The following is an 18,645-nucleotide window of genomic DNA, read 5'->3' on the forward strand; positions in this document are numbered from 1 at the left end:
CACAATCATTGAGGGTTTACTCAGAATTACAAAATGTTTATTGTGCAGAGAAAACAATCACATGGTTCTAAAATACTTCAAAGCAAAAACATTAAAACAAATGTAGACTATCTGCAAATAAAATTCACATCTGGAATGGGGGAGGAGAATCGATTCAGCTGCCTTACTGCTGCAAAGAAACGTGTCGATTAGCTACAAGAACTGCAACAGATATTGTACTTTGACTGATCTTGCTCATTCTTTGAGATGCATACGAGACAGTGTTTGCATTCCAACTGGCACCCTATATAAGTGCACTACTTTTGCTCTATGGGCCTTGGTCAAAAGTAGTGCACTATAAAAGGAATAGGGTGCCATTAGGGAGAAACCCAGTCTGAGCTGTAGTCCTACATGACAACTGGCATGGACATTATTTGTACTCACCTTTGCTTTGTTCTGTACGGGTAGATAAAGTTTGAACTCTGCAGGGAGCTCATCTTCCGAGTACAGTCTGTCAGAGAAGTACACTCTCCGTATGCGGCAGTTTGCATGGATCTAGAACAAAAACACAGGCAAGGTATTGCAATATCTAATCTTGTCCAGAACATACCCTTACTAATATTTTAAAGCATGGGAGAGAGAACTCAAAATACATTAAAATGACTAACACCAAATAGAAACATTGTAGAAATGATAATGGACCTACATTTCTACCATTTGACTATCAAGCTCATTAACAATCACCAAAATCAGTTTGACACCCCATTTTTAAAGTGTGTATTAGAGTAACAATGAGTTCAGTATCTTATTATTCCTCCACACACATTTGATGTAAGAGCTAGCCTGGTCCCAGATCTGTGTGTGCTGTCTCGCCAACTCCTATGGTCACCAAACTTGCCATGGCAATGACCATAAGAGTCGGCAAGGAAGCACAAAGATCTAGGACCAGACTAGGTAAGAGATCCGTATATTGCATCTTGGACCATGACCCTACCCTGGTCCATGAGCCTTTCTGACTGACCTGTACGCGGAGTGTCTCGATGTAGTTGGTGCCGTAGGCCCGCCGTGTGAAGTCAGACAGGTTAAACTGGATCTGGTTCCAGCCGTCGTCCAGCCTCATAGGCATGGTACAGATGAAGGGCTTCACCCGAGTGGTGCTCTGGTAGTTACTGGCCCGGAACCGCCGCCTCACATTCTTGTCATCCAGCACCTGGGATTGTATTAAAACTTTCAGGTTTCAAACAATTAAGTATATGTTTTCAAAATGAATACTGCCTCCAGCTCCTTGCAAAGTGGTGTGTGATGCATGAAGCCTGCCTTCCATTGCCATTTGATGCTGCATTCAAAACAACTGGGAACTCTGAAATATCCAGGAGAGCTCAGAATGGGAAAAATTGTTTTAAAACGGTCATCTAACTCGGAATTCCAACTCAGGAACTTGGGCCTAGAGCACCGACTTTCCGACCTGAAGATCACTGACATCATTATTTGAACTCATATTTTCATAGAACTCATAGTTCCCAGGTGTCTTGAAAGCACCACAAGATGCTTCAGCAGTAGCTCTTGCAATATCTGACATATTTTCCACTCAAAGGCGCTATACCTGTATGCTGTAAGCGTGTGATAAATAAGATACATACAAATATACTGTACACACCCGCCAATTTAACTCCACAGAATTATGCAAATTAATCTATAGATTGATAAGCATGACCAGTCAAATGTATTTATATCGACTGGTATTTAAATCAATGAATAAGCTAAAAAAAATGATTATTTTGCAATGGGATTTTTTCTTATTCTCCTGGACAATTGACCAGCAGCGAATTTTATTTATCGCTTTTCAACAAAAAATAGCATCGGACAAAAGTAGTCTATTACCGGCTAACGGAAACCTACGAGGACTTGATTAAAATAATTATAATACAGTAAAGCACAGCTTTCATGATTGTACAGATGCAATGGCTCTGATTGTTGACTTGGATGATAACCTACCTGGACTTCAAATGTGAAATACTTCTTCAAATTCTTAATGATCATAACTAAGAACGGGAGTTTGATGCCAAGTGTCTTCTTTGGGTCTGCCGGACAAGTGATGTAGGTTGTGCTGTTGAATTTAAGGACACATGGTTGGATGTAGTTGACTGAAGAAGAGATGCACAAACAGCAGACCTGCCAGAACGGGCTATGAAGATGGAACAAGCTTACCTGACATTTGTTCCCTCCACTTCAAGCACCAGCGACTGAATGTCGTTGTCTGTAATCCGCTTTATGTGGCCGTTCCTGACCTGTAACAGCACAAGCAACCGTTTGTAATGGGTTAGCTAGCTTGTACTAGCTAACGTTACTACTTTTAAGAAATGCGTGTGAGTATTAAATGTGAAACCAGGAAGATAAGGCAAGCTGGAGAACTAATGGATATCTAACCAAGCTAATAAACCAAAGTTAGTTAGCTTGCTAGCTAAGCCTTGATTAAGACAGTACAATGACAATACTATAACATCGCTGTCAAATTTGAGCTAACACAATATGCCCTAGTGCTAACTAAACACAGGGCAGTTTGAGGAACACAAAACCAGCTAACGTTAGCAAACTAGCTTCTAGGTTTCTATTGCCATTGTCATGAGTAAGCTGGTTAGTTAGATGGCTAACGTTAGTTGCTTGCTCCCTGGAGCTTAGCACCATACCAAGCCCTGCTCTTTAGCTACCTAGCTAGCAAGCCGATGTCAAACTTGCTAGTTAGCAAGCTAATTTATGCGTAGGCTTGTGTAAGTCGCTGCTTACCTTTTTATCCCATATCTGAAGAGGTTTGCTCCCAATGCTATACAAGATAGATAGGAATCCACTTTGAAAGGTGTTTTTAAACATTTGCGCGTTTATAACACCGTCGCATCCACATCTGTTGTTACTTGTAACGTTACTTTAGTTTACTTGATTGATCTTTTGTCTCAACTTCAAGTTCCGTGTGGCACAAAATAATGGTCATTAGTTCCTCCTAGCCGAACGACAAAAAAAGGAACGTCAGAAACCCCTAAATGTTACTGGTAATAAAGTATGCCGTCCAGCCCCACTGTCTATCTCCAGCAATATGAACAATGCCCTTGATCGCTGTCTCCCCTTCTGCTATTTTTGAGTTGCTATGAAACGCAACGCGTTTCACGTAGGACTTAATTGTTGACGCATATCAGTTACCATGGTAACACAAAGCTTTGACGTGGATAGCTGATGATGATCTGCAACATTGTAACATTATAATATAGCTCAATGACTGTAACTAACATCATGCCAATTTCTGCAAAGATTATTGCAACATTGTAACACTGTGTCACCCCCCCCCCCAAAAAAAAAATCTTGCTAACCTCTGAATAAACAATGCTTATTGTGTTTTTTATTAGCCATGAAATAAAACAAATTATGTATTATTCTAATCACAGATGAAGGCTAAGTATGTGTTCTACAATCACAAACACACACAGACAGACACAGGATGATGAGATGGAGGAGGAACAGTAAACTACCTAAATTAGTTTACTAAAGCGCGTAGGCCTATCAGAGCTCTATGGTCATTATCATCATGTTTAGCCTACAAAATAGAGGGAAAAGTGGGGGTCTTGGCTAGTCTACAGACGAATCCAAGGTAACAAGAGCACAAAGGCGGAGTTATAAAAGTTTAACTAGTGGTGGATAGGGGCGGTGGATTTTCCCATGTTGGAGTTAACGGAATGCTGGTTATTCTACCTCATACAAAGACGGGGAAACTTGAAGCACCAATTCTACAATCAGAATGCTACTTTTGAATTACACCTGCCACGAGGACATAGCTTTTAGCCACGCGCAATAAGAAACAACTATATTCTCATTAGATGTACTAGTGTAAATTGTGCATTTAAAAAACGAATGGTAGCCTATGTGAAAGATGTCTGAGACATCTTCAGTCAACTCTGGGTCCAGCCAGCGACTCTTGCAGCTGTCTCTGAAGGGTGAATGGATTGCGCTCGAGCAGACAATCAAAGGGTTGGACAAGGGAGACCCAGAACTAACCGTGATCGATGAGGTAAAATGGTTGTGGTTGTTTTTTAATCTAAACTGTTTTTTTTTACCGGTTTATTATCATGATGTGCATTAGTATGATATGTAATGAAGGGTGGGACTTCAGTAAAGTCAATGAATACATCAAATTAGCTTAATGTTAATCAGATATATGTGGGCTATTAATATATATATATATATACATTTATAGCCTACACATATTTGTGGGCTATAAATAAAGATATGATTATTAGTATCTTAAAACCAGCATAATTTGCCAACATAATTTTGGGGGGGGAAAGAATATATGCAACATTTTTATTTCAAGCATATCAAATAATTTATTACAATTATGAAATGTTGGTGGATAGCTATTTGATACTATTTAGTCAGCTAATGAGATAGATATGGTTGATTCTTCTCTCTTCCAGGAGTCTGGCTTGAGTCTCCTGATGATTGCAGTGAGGGAGAACCGCCTGTCTGCAGTAGACAGACTACTGGAGTTAGGAGGCAGCCCTAGTGAAAGGACAAAGGTAAGAAATTACTCAAACTGGAAAGTGTTAATGAGGATGATGATGATGATGGACTGATCCAAGAGCAGCAGTCGGATTGTTTCCGACGATGATGCACTGATCCAAGGGCAGCAATCCGACTGCTGTACGCATATACCGTAACACCTTGATAAACTCATTGTAAAATTACATTGCAGGATGACTACAAAGTCTATTTTCAGGCTACATATTAAGAAACAACTATGTAAGTATGCACCACTATTCTCATTCTAACTGGACACGAGAGTAGTGCAGAGGACTTGTGGGTAATAGGGGTAGATCATAGGAATAGAATTGGTGGTGTTGCTATTAGAACTCTATCTGTGGGGTAGATCAGGGTTGCTTCTGAGGTAAAGGTTGTTGGCAGAGGAGTGGGCGTACTGGCGGCACTGACCTTTACAGTAGAGACACTCACTAGGCATCTCTTCTGGGTCCTATTCTATTGCGTTTATGACCCAGCTGGGCACAGCGAGTCACAATCAAAACAACACAATGATGAGAATGACAAAACAATAATTCGGTGTGCTGTATCTCCTCATGAATAGCCAAACTTTTGGAAAATTACATTTTTTCACACATTTTATTTTTGTGGTGCAACAGGGATAGTAGGAACCTCCAGAATGTGTGATATAATATCTGAAGCCTCCCTTATTAAATGGATAACGCACCCTGCCATAAAGTGGTGACATAACTAGACAGACTAATCATTTCAGTAGGTGTTTTTCTCCCCATGTTCACTATAAAATAAATGATGTCACATGTGTACAGCAGCTGTGATAGGCAGTAAAAATCTATGAAATCTTGAGCATTGAAGCAGATTGAGCACAAAAGCAGTTGAATATCTAAAAATACTGTAGGCCTACTGACAGTGGGAATTGTTCCTTTATTGAGTGAAACATTTTAAAGCTTGTTTAGGAAAGTAGACTGCCCTTCCCACAGCGTCCACATACAATACTGCTTTATATGGCAATATTAACTCTTTGGAATTGGGATTATGTGGGCTACACACTTTTGTTGTTTATCTAAAGCTTTTATTTTAAGCATCCTGTTGACTTTTTCCCATAGATATAATTGGTTTTTCTGCTGATTACTTAGCCTGATTACAGATTTGTCTGCTGTCTTGACCACTCCTATGGTAAACAGCATAGACAGATTTGGGATCAGGCTGAGTAATCAGCAGAAAAACACTTTTTTTCTTGTGGGATAAAGTATACATGATGATTTTATCAGGTTGTTTTTTTTTTTAAAGAGCATTTTGTTCGTCCTGTCTTGCCAACTCCTATGGTAAACAGCATAGACAGATCTGGGATCAGGCTGAGTAATCAGCAGAAAAACACATTCTTTCTTGTGGGAAAAAGTAAACAAACATGATGCTTTTATTAGGTTATTTGTTTTTTTTAAAAGAGCATTTTGTTTATCCTCTTGCCGACTCCTGTGGTAAATAGCACAGACAGATCTGGGATCAGGCTAAGACTGACGAGGTCTAACAAATTCTCCCCTCAATAAACTTAGTCAATCAGGATCTGCAAGTGTTTCATTGTTGGCCATTCATTGTGTTTAGCCTGATTGCAGACTTCAGGGTTACTCATTTGCTATGCCAGGCTGCCAGAGGCAGTAGCCATGACTTTAACCAGCCATAAGAGATAATCAAAGGCTCTTTTATAGACCTTTGCTGCCCAGATGGCTGACAGAGCAAGAAATAATTAGCTGTAGCTTACCATAGGGAAAAATCGGATATTATGAATCATTATAAAGGTTTACTGTATGCATCATAGTCTCCATTGTAAAATCCCGGGCATGTTTCTATTTAGTATGAGCTCAAGTGTTGTATTTTCCGATAAATTTGCTCCCGGGTTTAGTTCAGTTCATTTCATATTTTAATTTGATGTGTTATAGTTTATGATTGTAGTCTATTGTTGCTGTTCTGCCCTAATGTTTCCACTTCAGCTCAAACCTAAAATCTATGGAAACCCTTACTGACTTATGACTTATGGGGGAATTTAATGATGTGCAAATGCAATCTCTCCACTCCATGCACAAAACCCCCAGAAGTCTGGATTTAAGCCTGTAGCAATTTATTTTCATTGTATCTAGTGAAGCCATTTATCATTGGTAGTTATATTGGTAGATATATTGGTAGACATATTGGTAGATATATTGATAGACATATTGGTAGATATATTGGTAGATATAGTGATAGATATATTGGTAGACATATTGGTAGATATATTGATAGACATATTGGTAGTTATATTGATAGACATATTGGTAGATATATTGGTAGATATAGTGATAGATATATTGGTAGACATATTGGTAGATATATTGATAGACATATTGGTAGTTATATTGATAGACATATTGGTAGATATATTGGTAGATATAGTGATAGATATATTGGTAGACATATTGGTAGATATATTGATAGACATATTGGTAGTTATATTGATAGACATATTGGTAGATATATTGATAGACATATTGGTAGACATATTGGTAGATATATTGGTAGATATAGTGATAGATATAGTGATAGACATATTGGTAGATATAGTGATAGATATATTGGTAGATATATTGGTAGACATATTCTGCAATTGGAATGCAATACATTACTATCATTCTCACTTTGCACAGTAGGCCTAGTCTGCAGCCAGCATGGTTAGGCCAAAACAAAGATCACATTTTCTGTAGGACTGCAGGATTACTTTTATGCAACTTATTTTTGTTGATTTTTAACTTTTTAAAAATGCTTAATATCTTGGCATAATGTATTTGGCAATGTAGCCCAAAACGTTGATTGTCCAAATAGCATCTGAGTCTAATATTTGCACAATTGACTCATTATTTATTTACCCATCTTGACATCTTGACCAGAGCACCATGTTATCTTAATTTGAACAGTTTCACACAGCAGGAAAATAATCCTGCAGCAACAGGAAATGTAAATTATTGATTATAATTAATTGACATTTTTGTAGGGGTTGATACATTTTTAGATAGGATAAATCAATTCTGACTTTTTAAACTGGAAATTACAAACTTTAGAAACATTTTTAAGCCTTGAATACACTACAATTTGCATTACCTTCTGCTCTCTGTGACAACATAGTGATCAAATTAAGATAGTACATCTGTAAGCAGAGACTTAATAAATGGTTTGTCCTAGTCAGTCCAGTAAACACTGTGTGTGCTGAGACATTAATCCCTTGTCCCTTGCAGTAGTGTGTGCAGATGTGCACAGCCCACAGCCCTGTCTGGAACGATTTAGAGCCGTTTGTCTGAGGCCAGAGAGCCAGAAAGCCAGAGAGCCAGAGAGCCAGAGAGCCAGAGCCGAGAACGTCTGATCTGAGAGGGTTTCTCTCTGGGTTTGGCATTCTCATCCCGTTGGGGTGGCAGAATGTAACGTCTGACCATGCCAACGTGTGTGTGTGTGTGTGTGTGTGTGTGTGTGTGTGTGTGTGTGTGTGTGTGTGTGTGTGTGCGTGCGTGCGTGCGTGTGTGTGTGTGTGTGTGTGTGTCTGAACATGCCAGCGTGTTCCCGCGTTGCGGTGCTTCTGGAATACTGTGTAGCCAATGGATGAGGAGGAAGCCAGAGCGGTTATTAGCAGAGAGAGAGAGAGAGAGAGAGACGGACTACTTGTGTCAGTCAGAATACGTAGACTCTGGAGAGCAGGAATGTGAGGTTACAGACTCTTTAATGAGAGAAGGGCTGTCCCACAGTTCACTTTTTACAGTCTCTGTGTCACTTCCTAAAATCTTAGTTTTTATCCTGTCATTTTCTAGCCATTATTTTTGTCAGTTCAAATATAGTTCTTATTAATTATTGAGTCTTTCTGTCCTTTATATAGAACATTTAGCTTCTCACCATTGCACTGGTGTGTAACAAAGAATTGACTCTATATGAATTATGGCACTGGTAGAAAATCAGTCATGCTGTCCATTTACTCCACACTGTTTGACAAGTTGTGTGTTTCCAAACATACTTTAATACTTTACTAAGCTTGCTACAATATGTATTTTTCTTATGTGGAGCCAAGCAGTATTTTTACTGGGTCTCTTCAGTTAGAGAGAGGATGTATTTTGTAGATCATCATACATACACTCTTAGAAGAAATGGGGCCATCTAGAACCGAAAAGGGTTCTTTGGTTGTCCCCATTGGAGAACCCTTTGAAGAACCCCTTTTGGTTCCGGGTAAAACCCTTTTGGGTTCCATGTAGAACCCTTTGCACAGAGGGTTTACATGGAACCAAAAAGAGTTCTACCTAGAACCAAAAAGGGTTCTACCTGGAACCAAAAAGGGTTCTACCTAGAACCAAAAAGGGTTCTACCTGGAACCAAAAAGGGTTATCCTATGGGGACAGCTGCAGGACCCTTTTGGAATATTTTTTTGTAAGAGTGTACACATAGCTAGCTTTCACACTGCTTCTCCTCTCCTTATTTTTGTTGGCATTGCCTCATTGGAGTCCTTTCCAACTCTGTAATTGTTGCACCCCAACAGAGCACTTCCATTTCAGATTTGGACAGAAGTAAAAAATGTGATAAGAAAAAAAAAATGATGGGTGGCTTGTGAAATATCTCATGGCCGGGTTGCAGACTGTCCTAAGGATTTTCTCTGTGGTGTGCCTCAATGTGAGGTTACAGACGTTATACATTACTCCACAAAGCAGCATGGGTAAAAAATGCTTCCCTCGTAGAAAAACTGTAATCCCAGACTGATGGATTGGTGGCTGCAACCACATCTGCACTCGTTTGAGCAACTCTGAATCACATTATAGACTGATCATCATACTTCAATCATACATTAAGTCAGACTGCACAATGGAAGGATAATATTTACTGAGACCTGGCAGGATCTTAAATACAGTGCAATTTGTAAATTAGGGTGGTGTGTGTGTGTGCACAGTCTGAGCTAATCATCAATCTGCAATAATGATATTATGTTCGGCCAGAATTGACTATGTAGTCTCTCTGTTTGTGTCCTATAGGATGGCAGGACTGCATTGCATGTAGCTGCAGCACACTCCAAGGAAGACATTGTGAAGCTCCTGGCCAGAAAGGCAGATCCTGACTCACTAGGAGGGGTAGGTTGTCTCTAGCCCCAGTGTAAGCCTCTTTGTATTCTTTATTCTACATTCTATATTGAATACATTTTATTTTATTCTATTCTATTCCTTTCTCCATCTCACCCTTCTACCTTTACCTCCAAACCTATTCCCCAGACGTTGTGCTGAGGACAGCCCAGGGAGGATAGCATTCCTAAACAGGCCTGTGGTTTGGCTTATTTGGCCCTCTTCTCTCCTCAGTGGTAACTGAAAACTGCTATTATTTGTGTGAGTTTTGGCCGAGCTGACCTGTTATGACATCCAGAGTCTGTGTGACGGACAGGAACCACTATGGGCTTAGAGGACACAAATGACAGCCTGGTACCTTCAATAGGATCAAACTGTCTAATGGGGTTTTGATGACTAATCTATCAGGTGGTTTCTTATAGCAATGTCTGCCCATGCAAACATCTGCAGGCATTCATATTTTCTGTTAAGCAGAGGCCCAACTCAGCCAACACTATAGAGCATGAAAATATGATTTTACATAAAGTGATCTACTTGTGAATTATTTGGCTAAGAGAGAGAGTAAGAGAGACAGAGAGGGAGAGAGAAAGTTAGTGTGAGAGAGTGAGAGGGAGCGAGAGAGAAAGAGAGAGAGAGAGAGAAAGGGAGAGAGTGGGAGAAAGTGAGAGGGAGAGAGAGAAAAAGAAAGAAAGAGAGAAATGTGCTTGTGGTAATCTCCAGAGGAAGAAAATAGCCATGGTTGTTATTGGCTCACATCCATCGTGCAGACCCATGTTCCCAAGGATGCTGACAATCCTGGACTCTCTAAGGAAAGTAGTGGCGGGAAAAGTGCCGTCAAAATAATCAGCTGTTTCCCATACAGACAAGAATACAGAAACTGTGAACCAAACTGAATGATCCCCCAGTGTGATCAAAAATAATGCCAAGATGATGATGTTTGGATAAATAATTAATCAAGTGGACAAAATGTGTTGGACTCAGACGCATCTTTGACATGGATTTTGGCTACATCACCAAAACATATTCCTAACCATATCGCAGGTTGACGTTTATTGTCATGCGTCTTGCCTTGGAGGCAGACCTGAGCAAATTCCACTAGATGGGGTAGCTGCAAAGTCAAACTTGGCTAGATTGTAAAAAGTCATGAAAACAAAAATGGGCCTTTTGGTCTTAATTTAAGGTTAGGGTTAGGCATTATGGTTAGCAGTGTGGTTAAGGTTAGGGTTAAGGTTAGGGTTAGGTTTAAAATCAGATTTTATGACTTTGTGGCTGTGCCAGCTAGTGACCACTCTGTAGTGCTCCCTCCAGAACAAGAAAACGCTAACCTGCAACCATATCCCTCATTCTGTCCTCTTTTCTTCATTATACCAGCCCAAGGACCAGCTGCCTCTCCACTTTGCTGCCTCCCGAGCCACCCCATCCCTCGGTACCATTCAGACACTGCTCAAATTCTCCAGCAAAGAGGCCCGGCTCGTACCAGACAAGGTAGGGTATCTGCCACATGATACCGCAGCGGGACCCTCTCCCTCTCATCCATCACTTCTCACCTCATCCGCCAATCAAATGTATTACTGTGTGGTCTCGAATGACTGGAATAACCAACTGTGCTGTATATATAAGCTAAGCACAGGCTGTCTGTCCCAAGTGGCACTCTATTCCCTATATAGGGCACTACTTTTGACCAGAGCTCTATGGGCCCTGCCTATGGCCCATGGTCAAAAGCAGTGCGCTATATAGGGAATAGGGTGCCATTTCAGATGCACCCACTGACTTTCACAGTATATTATCTTTACCCTGAGGAGATTTTCTGGCTCTTGACTGCTCTGGGTTGCAGCTCACAGACAGTCATTGTTTCCATCTCTTTGTGTCTGTGTCCAGGATGGCTGCATTCCACTGCTCTTAGCCGTCGAAGCCGGGAATGTTGGAATCGTTAGGGAGCTCCTTGGAACTCTATCTGAGCCTCAGCTTAGGGCTCAGAAAACAGTAAGAGCCAACTAAGGTGTCTGGGGTTACATGGTTTCATTTAGGAATAAGAACTATACTGTAAATATAGCATTCATAATAATAGCTACCTAATGTTTATTGACACATTACATTAAAGGGTAAGGGTTTCAAATGGATAGGATATTTGTGTAGGTAAAATGAATGGACAGTTACATAATCCAAATTCATTTGATATTGGGTTAAGCATTGGCCCAATATAAGCATTGGCCCAAAATGTACAACTTATCGTGTAATTTACAACCAATCAAAGTACAGAAGTGCGTTGGGTACACCCAAGCAACTATAGCCCTATGTCACATAACACCAGTCTAGTATGTATAACATTATGTCACATACAGTGCCTTGCGAAAGTATTCGGCCCCCTTGAACTTTGCGACCTTTTGCCACATTTCAGACGTCAAACATAAAGATATAAAACTGTATTTTTTTGTGAAGAATCAACAACAAGTGGGACACAATCATGAAGTGGAACAACATTTATTGGATGTTTCAAACTTTTTTAACAAATCAAAAACTGAAAAATTGGGCGTGCTAAATTATTCAGCCCCTTTACTTTCAGTGCAGCAAACTCTCTCCAGAAGTTCAGTGAGGATCTCTGAATGATCCAATGTTGACCTAAATGACTAATGATGATAAATACAATCCACCTGTGTGTAATCAAGTCTCCGTATAAATGCATCTGCACTGTGATAGTCTCAGAGGTCCGTTAAAAGCGCAGAGAGCATCATGAAGAACAAGGAACACACCAGGCAGGTCCGAGATACTGTTGTGAAGAAGTTTAAAGCCGGATTTGGATACAAAAATATTTCCCAAGCTTTAAACATCCCAAGGAGCACTGTGCAAGCGATAATATTGAAATGGAAGGAGTATCAGACCACTGCAAATCTACCAAGACCTGGCCGTCCCTCTAAACTTTCAGCTCATACAAGGAGAAGACTGATCAGAGATGCAGCCAAGAGGCCCATGATCACTCTGGATGAACTGCAGAGATCTACAGCTGAGGTGGGAGACTCTGTCCATAGGACAACAATCAGTCGTATATTTCACAAATCTGGCCTTTATGGAAGAGTGGCAAGAAGAAAGCCATTTCTTAAAGATATCCATAAAAAGTGTCGTTTAAAGTTTGCCACAAGCCACCTGGGAGACACACCAAACATGTGGAAGAAGGTGCTCTGGTCAGATGAAACCAAAATTGAACTTTTTGGCAACAATGCAAAACGTTATGTTTGGCGTAAAAGCAACACAGCTGAACACACTATCCCCACTGTCAAACATGGTGGTGGCAGCATCATGGTTTGGGCCTGCTTTTCTTCAGCAGGGACAGGGAAGATGGTTAAAATTGATGGGAAGATGGATGGAGCCAAATACAGGACCATTCTGGAAGAAAACCTGATGGAGTCTGCAAAAGACCTGAGACTGGGACGGAGATTTGTCTTCCAACAAGACAATGATCCAAAACATAAAGCAAAATCTACAATGGAATGGTTCAAAAATAAACATATCCAGGTGTTAGAATGGCCAAGTCAAAGTCCAGACCTGAATCCAATCGAGAATCTGTGGAAAGAACTGAAAACTGCTGTTCACAAATGCTCTCCATCCAACCTCACTGAGCTCGAGCTGTTTTGCAAGGAGGAATGGGGAAAATTTTCAGTCTCTCGATGTGCAAAACTGATAGAGACATACCCCAAGCGACTTACAGCTGTAATCGCAGCAAAAGGTGGCGCTACAAAGTATTAACTAAAGGGGGCTGAATAATTTTGCACGCCCAATTTTTCAGTTTTTGATTTGTTAAAAAAGTTTGAAATATCCAATAAATGTCGTTCCACTTCATGATTGTGTCCCACTTGTTGTTGATTCTTCACAAAAAAATACAGTTTTATATCTTTATGTTTGAAGCCTGAAATGTGGCAAAAGGTCGCAAAGTTCAAGGGGGCCGAATACTTTCGCAAGGCACTGTAACACCAGTCTAGTATGTATAACATTATGTCACATAACACCAGTCTAGCATGTATAACATTATGTCACATAACACCAGTCTAGCATGTATAACATTATGTCACATAACACCAGTCTAGTATGTATAACATTATGTCACATACTGTAACACCAGTCTAGCATGTATAACATTATGTCACATAACACCAGTCTAGCATGTATAACATTATGTCACATAACACCAGTCTAGCATGTATAACATTATGTCACATAACACCAGTCTAGTATGTATAACATTATGTCACATACTGTAACACCAGTCTAGTATGTATAACATTATGTCACATTACACCAGCCTAGAATGTATAACATTATGTCACATAACACCATTCTAGTATGTATAACATTAAGTCACATAACACCAGTCTAGTATGTATAACATTATGTCACATAACACCAGTCTAGTATGTATAACATTATGTCACATAACACCAGTCTAGTATGTATAACATTATGTCACATAACACCAGTCTAGTATGTATAACATTATGTCACATAACACCAGTCTAGTATGTATTACATTATGTCACATAACACCAGTCTAGTATGTATAACATTATGTCACATAACACCAGTCTAGTATGTATAACATTATGTCACATAACACCAGTCTAGTATGTATAACATTATGTCACATAACACCAGTCTAGTATGTATAACACTATGTCACATAACACCAGTCTAGTATGTATTACATTATGTCACATAACACCAGTCTAGTATGTATAACATTATGTCACATAACACCAGTCTAGTATGTATAACATTATGTCACATAACACCAGTCTAGTATGTATTACATTATGTCACATAACACCAGTCTAGTATGTATAACACTATGTCACATAACACCAGTCTAGTATGTATTACATTATGTCACATAACACCAGTCTAGTATGTATTACATTATGTCACATAACACCAGTCTAGTATGTATTACATTATGTCACATAACACCAGTCTAGTATGTATAACATTATGTCACATAACATCAGTCTAGTATGTATAACATTATGTCACATAACACCAGTCTAGTATGTATTACATTATGTCACATAACACCAGTCTAGTATGTATAACATTATGTCACATAACACCAGTCTAGTATGTATAACATTATGTCACACAACACCAGTCTAGTATGTATTACATTATGTCACATAACACCAGTCTAGTATGTATTACATTATGTCACATAACACCAGTCTAGTATGTATTACATTATGTCACATAACACCAGTCTAGTATGTATTACATTATGTCACATAACACCAGTCTAGTATGTATAACATTATGTCACATAACACCAGTCTAGTATGTATTACATTATGTCACATAACACCAGTCTAGTATGTATAACATTATGTCACATAACACCAGTCTAGTATGTATAACATTATGTTAAATGACACCAGTCTTTTGATTCCCTCCCTCCCTTCATGCTCTAATGGCACTATTAAAGTACTCTCTGTGACATATTAAACCATGACTTAGTAATACAGCCCAAAGTAGAAACATGTTTTCAATTGTGGCTAGCCCTGTAAGTCATGGTGAAAATGGGATAATAGGTTAACCGAGCACTTACAGAAAAAGAGCCCAGTTTTAAAGGAAAATCTGTTCAAATCTCCCAAACCACTTTATCAGGGTGTTTAATATGTTTTTAGTGTTTTTCAGTTTTTTATCATTTCTTGTTTGGTTGATTTACTGACCTGTGTGTCTTCTGGGGATTGTGTTCTGGGCTCCACCTCCAGGGGTTTACAGGCTTGATCTGGCCTTTCTATTTACATGTGGTGTTTATGACACAACTCACAATGACTGTAATGTAATTATGTTCACTATTAAAATCGATTTTTTTACACGTTACATATGGCAGCAACCTGATGGCCTGGGAGAGAGGGAACATTGTAAAAGAGTAGATCTGGCTGACCATTTCTCTTTGAAACTGAGGATATAGTGGCCATTGTGTCCACATCGATAGGTAGCCTGGTCCCAGAACTCTTTGTGCTGTATTGCCAACTCCTATATTCTTTGCCATGACAACAACTGTAGTAGTTGGCAATACAGCACAAAGAGATCTGGGACCAGGCTACTGTGTAGAAACATAGCAACATAGTGAGTCTATGCAACATGATGCGTTTGATACTGTACTTCAGGTTAGTGGAGATGCAGCTCTCCATGTCTGCTGCCGAAAGACGGACCTGGAGATGGCCAAAGTCCTCATTGAGAACGGGGCCAATGTAGACATCCAAAATGTGAGTAGGCAGTGTATTAGTTTCCCCTTGCAAACAGGGAGACAAGACTGTCACAGGCATGAGTAATCAAACGTAATATACTGTTCTCTGCACTGCATTCTGTTCTGGTAAACCTTCATAGACAAGACATTGTTATGGAGACAGTAAAAACATCTAGCACAGCTTTTGGGTGTGGTTATTGTAGAGTTGTACATCTGTTGTTTCCTGTCTGACAGGAGGAAGGACAGACTCCTCTCCACATAGCTGCCTGGGAGGGAGATGTGCTGATGCTGAAACTGTTCTACCAGAGCAAGGCCAACCCTAATGTCACTGACAAGGTGGGTTGGAAGGACGGAAGCCCAACTGTATTATACAAAAAACCCTATCTTCTAAATCCCATTGTTTCAGCCATGTTTTAGGCCAGGTTTTTTCAGGACAATGTTTAGGCCTAGTCCTAATCAAAAGCATGCTCAATGGAGATTTTCCATTGAAAGTGCCTCTTAATCCAGACCAGGGTTCAACTGTGTCTGGGAAACTGGCCCAATTATGTATTGTATTATAGTCCACCAGTGAGTTTCAATAGTTTTTTGCCATGTGCCCCTTACCACATTATCTGACCTCTAACCTCCAGATGGACAGGTCACCTCTGCACATCGCTGCAGAGCGTGGCCACACCAACGTGGTGGAGGTCCTCACAGAGAAGTTCAAGTCCAACGTGTTGGCCAGAACTAAGGTAGGTTACCACCACTACATCTTAACAAGCCATACGTGCAGTTACAGTATAGGACTATGATCTCATATGGAACCATGATTAAGATAATAAAGTCCTGTGGCGGTTGTTAGATATACATTACATCTGTGTTTGGTTGGTACTATAGTTACTGTGATGGTGTCTGGCTATAGAAGCTGTAGTAGTCATTACTTACTGTGATGGTGTCTGGCTATAGAAGCTGTAGTAGTCATTAGTTACTGCGATTGTGTCTGGCTATAGAAGCTGTAGTAGTCATTAGTTACTGTGATGGTGTCTGGCTATAGAAGCTGTAGTAGTAATCTGTTACTGTGATGGTGTCTGGCTATAGAAGCTGTTGTAGTCATTAGTTACTTTGATGGTGTCTGGCTATAGAAGCTGTAGTAGTAATCTGTTACTGTGATGGTGTCTGGCTATAGAAGCTGTAGTAGTAATCTGTTACTGTGATGGTGTCTGGCTATAGAAGCTGTAGTAGTCATTAGTTACTTTGATGGTGTCTGGCTATAGAAGCTGTAGTAGTCATTAGTTACTGTGATGGTGTCTGGCTATAGAAGCTGTAGTAGTCATTAGTTACTGTGATGGTGTCTGGCTATAGAAGCTGTAGTAGTCATTAGTTACTGTGATGGTGTCTGGCTATAGAAGCTGTAGTAGTCATTAGTTACTGTGATGGTGTCTGGCTATAGAAGCTGTAGTAGTCATTAGCATGAATAATGTAAAAGTCAGAGTTAGAAATCCCAACCAGTTGATCCTCAAATTATAAAAATAGCACATTTGTTTCCGTCTCTTTGTATGACCTTCTAAAACCAGTGTGCAGTCTTCCAGAGACTATATATAAATTACAGTGTCTTCTCTTAGGATGGCAGCACCCTGATGCATGTAGCCTCCCAGTGTGGACACCCAGAGACCGCCCTCACCTTTCTGAAGAAAGGGGTCCCACTGCACATGCCCAATAAGGTACAGGAAGTCCAGGTGTCCAATGGGCACTTTTAAAAAAAGTAGCATAAATCACTGGCCTAAAATTGTATTTGAATATCACATCTTCAAATGCACTGCATTGTACAGATACTGAATGACAATAGCCAAATATTTAGAATACATCATTATGTATATATGATCCTTTCTTACTATGTTATTTAATGTATCCTATCAAATGAACCCTACCTATAATTGATGTATCATACTCTGGCATCACACCTCCACAGTCAGGTGCAATGTGTCTCCATGCTGCAGCCAAGCAAGGTCACACGGCTGTAGTGAAGTCTCTTCTCCTGAAGGGGGCACACGTGGACACCACCACTAAAGACGGCCTGACGGGCCTACACATCGCTGTGCAGAACTGCAAGCCCCTCGTGGTGCAAATGCTACTGGGCTTTGGGGCTCAGGTCCAACTCAATGGAGGCAAGGTGAGACATACACCTATGTCCTAGAAACATACACAACATTTGTTCATTTGTGCTGTATATTTGACAATGGTGTGGAAAGTAATATGTTTTTTGTACCATAGTAACTGCTATTGTTGGCATGTGCTGCTAACCTCTACCGTCCATTTGTCCTCCCTCTGCCCCTGCATGAAGGCCCAGGAGACCCCGCTGCACATCGCTGCCAGAGTGAAGGAGGGGGAAAAGGTGGCTGAGATGCTGCTGAAGAGCGGGGCTGATGTCAACGCAGAGCAGGAGGTTAGAGCTCCCCCTTCACTGTGGCCAGAGATGAGTGGGTTTATCAGATCAGAGTGCTCATCTGAATCTGAAAGCAAGGCTATTCAATTGTGTTCCACATAAACTTCCAGCTTCTCTGTCTGTTTCTCTCTCTCTCTCTCTCTCTCTCTCTGTCTGTTTCTCTCTCTCTCTCTCTCTCTCTCTCTGTCTCCCTCTCTGTGTCAGAATGGGGAGACGGCAATGCATGTTGCTGCTCGCCACGGTGGACTTCGGATGATGAGAGCCCTGAAAGAGGAGGGAGGAGACCTCACCTGGAGATCTAAGGTCAAGTAGAAACACTTTTCTGTGTCTAACCAGTGTAACAATGACACATTGAGTCT

General features: G+C 40.3%; 2 protein-coding genes across 3 annotated transcripts in view; one reads left to right on the forward strand and one right to left on the reverse strand.

The window, feature by feature from the left end:
* Nucleotides 1–8: 8 nt before the first annotated feature.
* Nucleotides 9–3,174, reverse strand: LOC110488053 (cilia- and flagella-associated protein 20). 2 transcript variants are annotated; one of them, XM_021560029.3, is made up of 6 exons: nucleotides 2,764–3,174; nucleotides 2,188–2,267; nucleotides 1,975–2,086; nucleotides 1,001–1,189; nucleotides 424–534; nucleotides 9–166 (listed from the first exon to the last, which is right to left on the reverse strand). In XM_021560029.3, exons 1-6 carry the CDS (start codon nucleotides 2,845–2,847, stop codon nucleotides 164–166), a joined length of 579 nt encoding a protein of 192 aa, XP_021415704.1. In that variant the 5' UTR covers nucleotides 2,848–3,174; the 3' UTR covers nucleotides 9–163. The 2 variants fall into 2 exon arrangements, with proteins under 2 accessions (XP_021415704.1, XP_021415703.1); XM_021560028.3 differs by having other exon boundaries at nucleotides 9–169.
* A 418-nt stretch (nucleotides 3,175–3,592) lies between these two features.
* Nucleotides 3,593–18,645, forward strand: part of trpn1 (transient receptor potential cation channel, subfamily N, member 1) — a 48,749-nt gene continuing 33,696 nt past the window's right edge. Inside the window, exons 1-12 of the mRNA XM_036971445.2 lie at nucleotides 3,593–4,033; nucleotides 4,440–4,541; nucleotides 9,549–9,644; nucleotides 11,004–11,117; nucleotides 11,511–11,615; nucleotides 15,785–15,883; nucleotides 16,099–16,200; nucleotides 16,494–16,595; nucleotides 17,466–17,564; nucleotides 17,813–18,013; nucleotides 18,185–18,286; nucleotides 18,491–18,589. Of these exons, the coding sequence (XP_036827340.1) occupies nucleotides 3,896–4,033; nucleotides 4,440–4,541; nucleotides 9,549–9,644; nucleotides 11,004–11,117; nucleotides 11,511–11,615; nucleotides 15,785–15,883; nucleotides 16,099–16,200; nucleotides 16,494–16,595; nucleotides 17,466–17,564; nucleotides 17,813–18,013; nucleotides 18,185–18,286; nucleotides 18,491–18,589 (1,359 nt within the window). The 5' untranslated portion in view covers nucleotides 3,593–3,895. The remainder of the gene's footprint in view (nucleotides 4,034–4,439; nucleotides 4,542–9,548; nucleotides 9,645–11,003; nucleotides 11,118–11,510; nucleotides 11,616–15,784; nucleotides 15,884–16,098; nucleotides 16,201–16,493; nucleotides 16,596–17,465; nucleotides 17,565–17,812; nucleotides 18,014–18,184; nucleotides 18,287–18,490; nucleotides 18,590–18,645) is intronic.

This window comes from Oncorhynchus mykiss, chromosome 30, assembly GCF_057628025.1.
Source record: "Oncorhynchus mykiss isolate SJ-2025 chromosome 30, ASM5762802v1, whole genome shotgun sequence".
Classification (NCBI taxonomy): domain Eukaryota; kingdom Metazoa; phylum Chordata; class Actinopteri; order Salmoniformes; family Salmonidae; genus Oncorhynchus; species Oncorhynchus mykiss.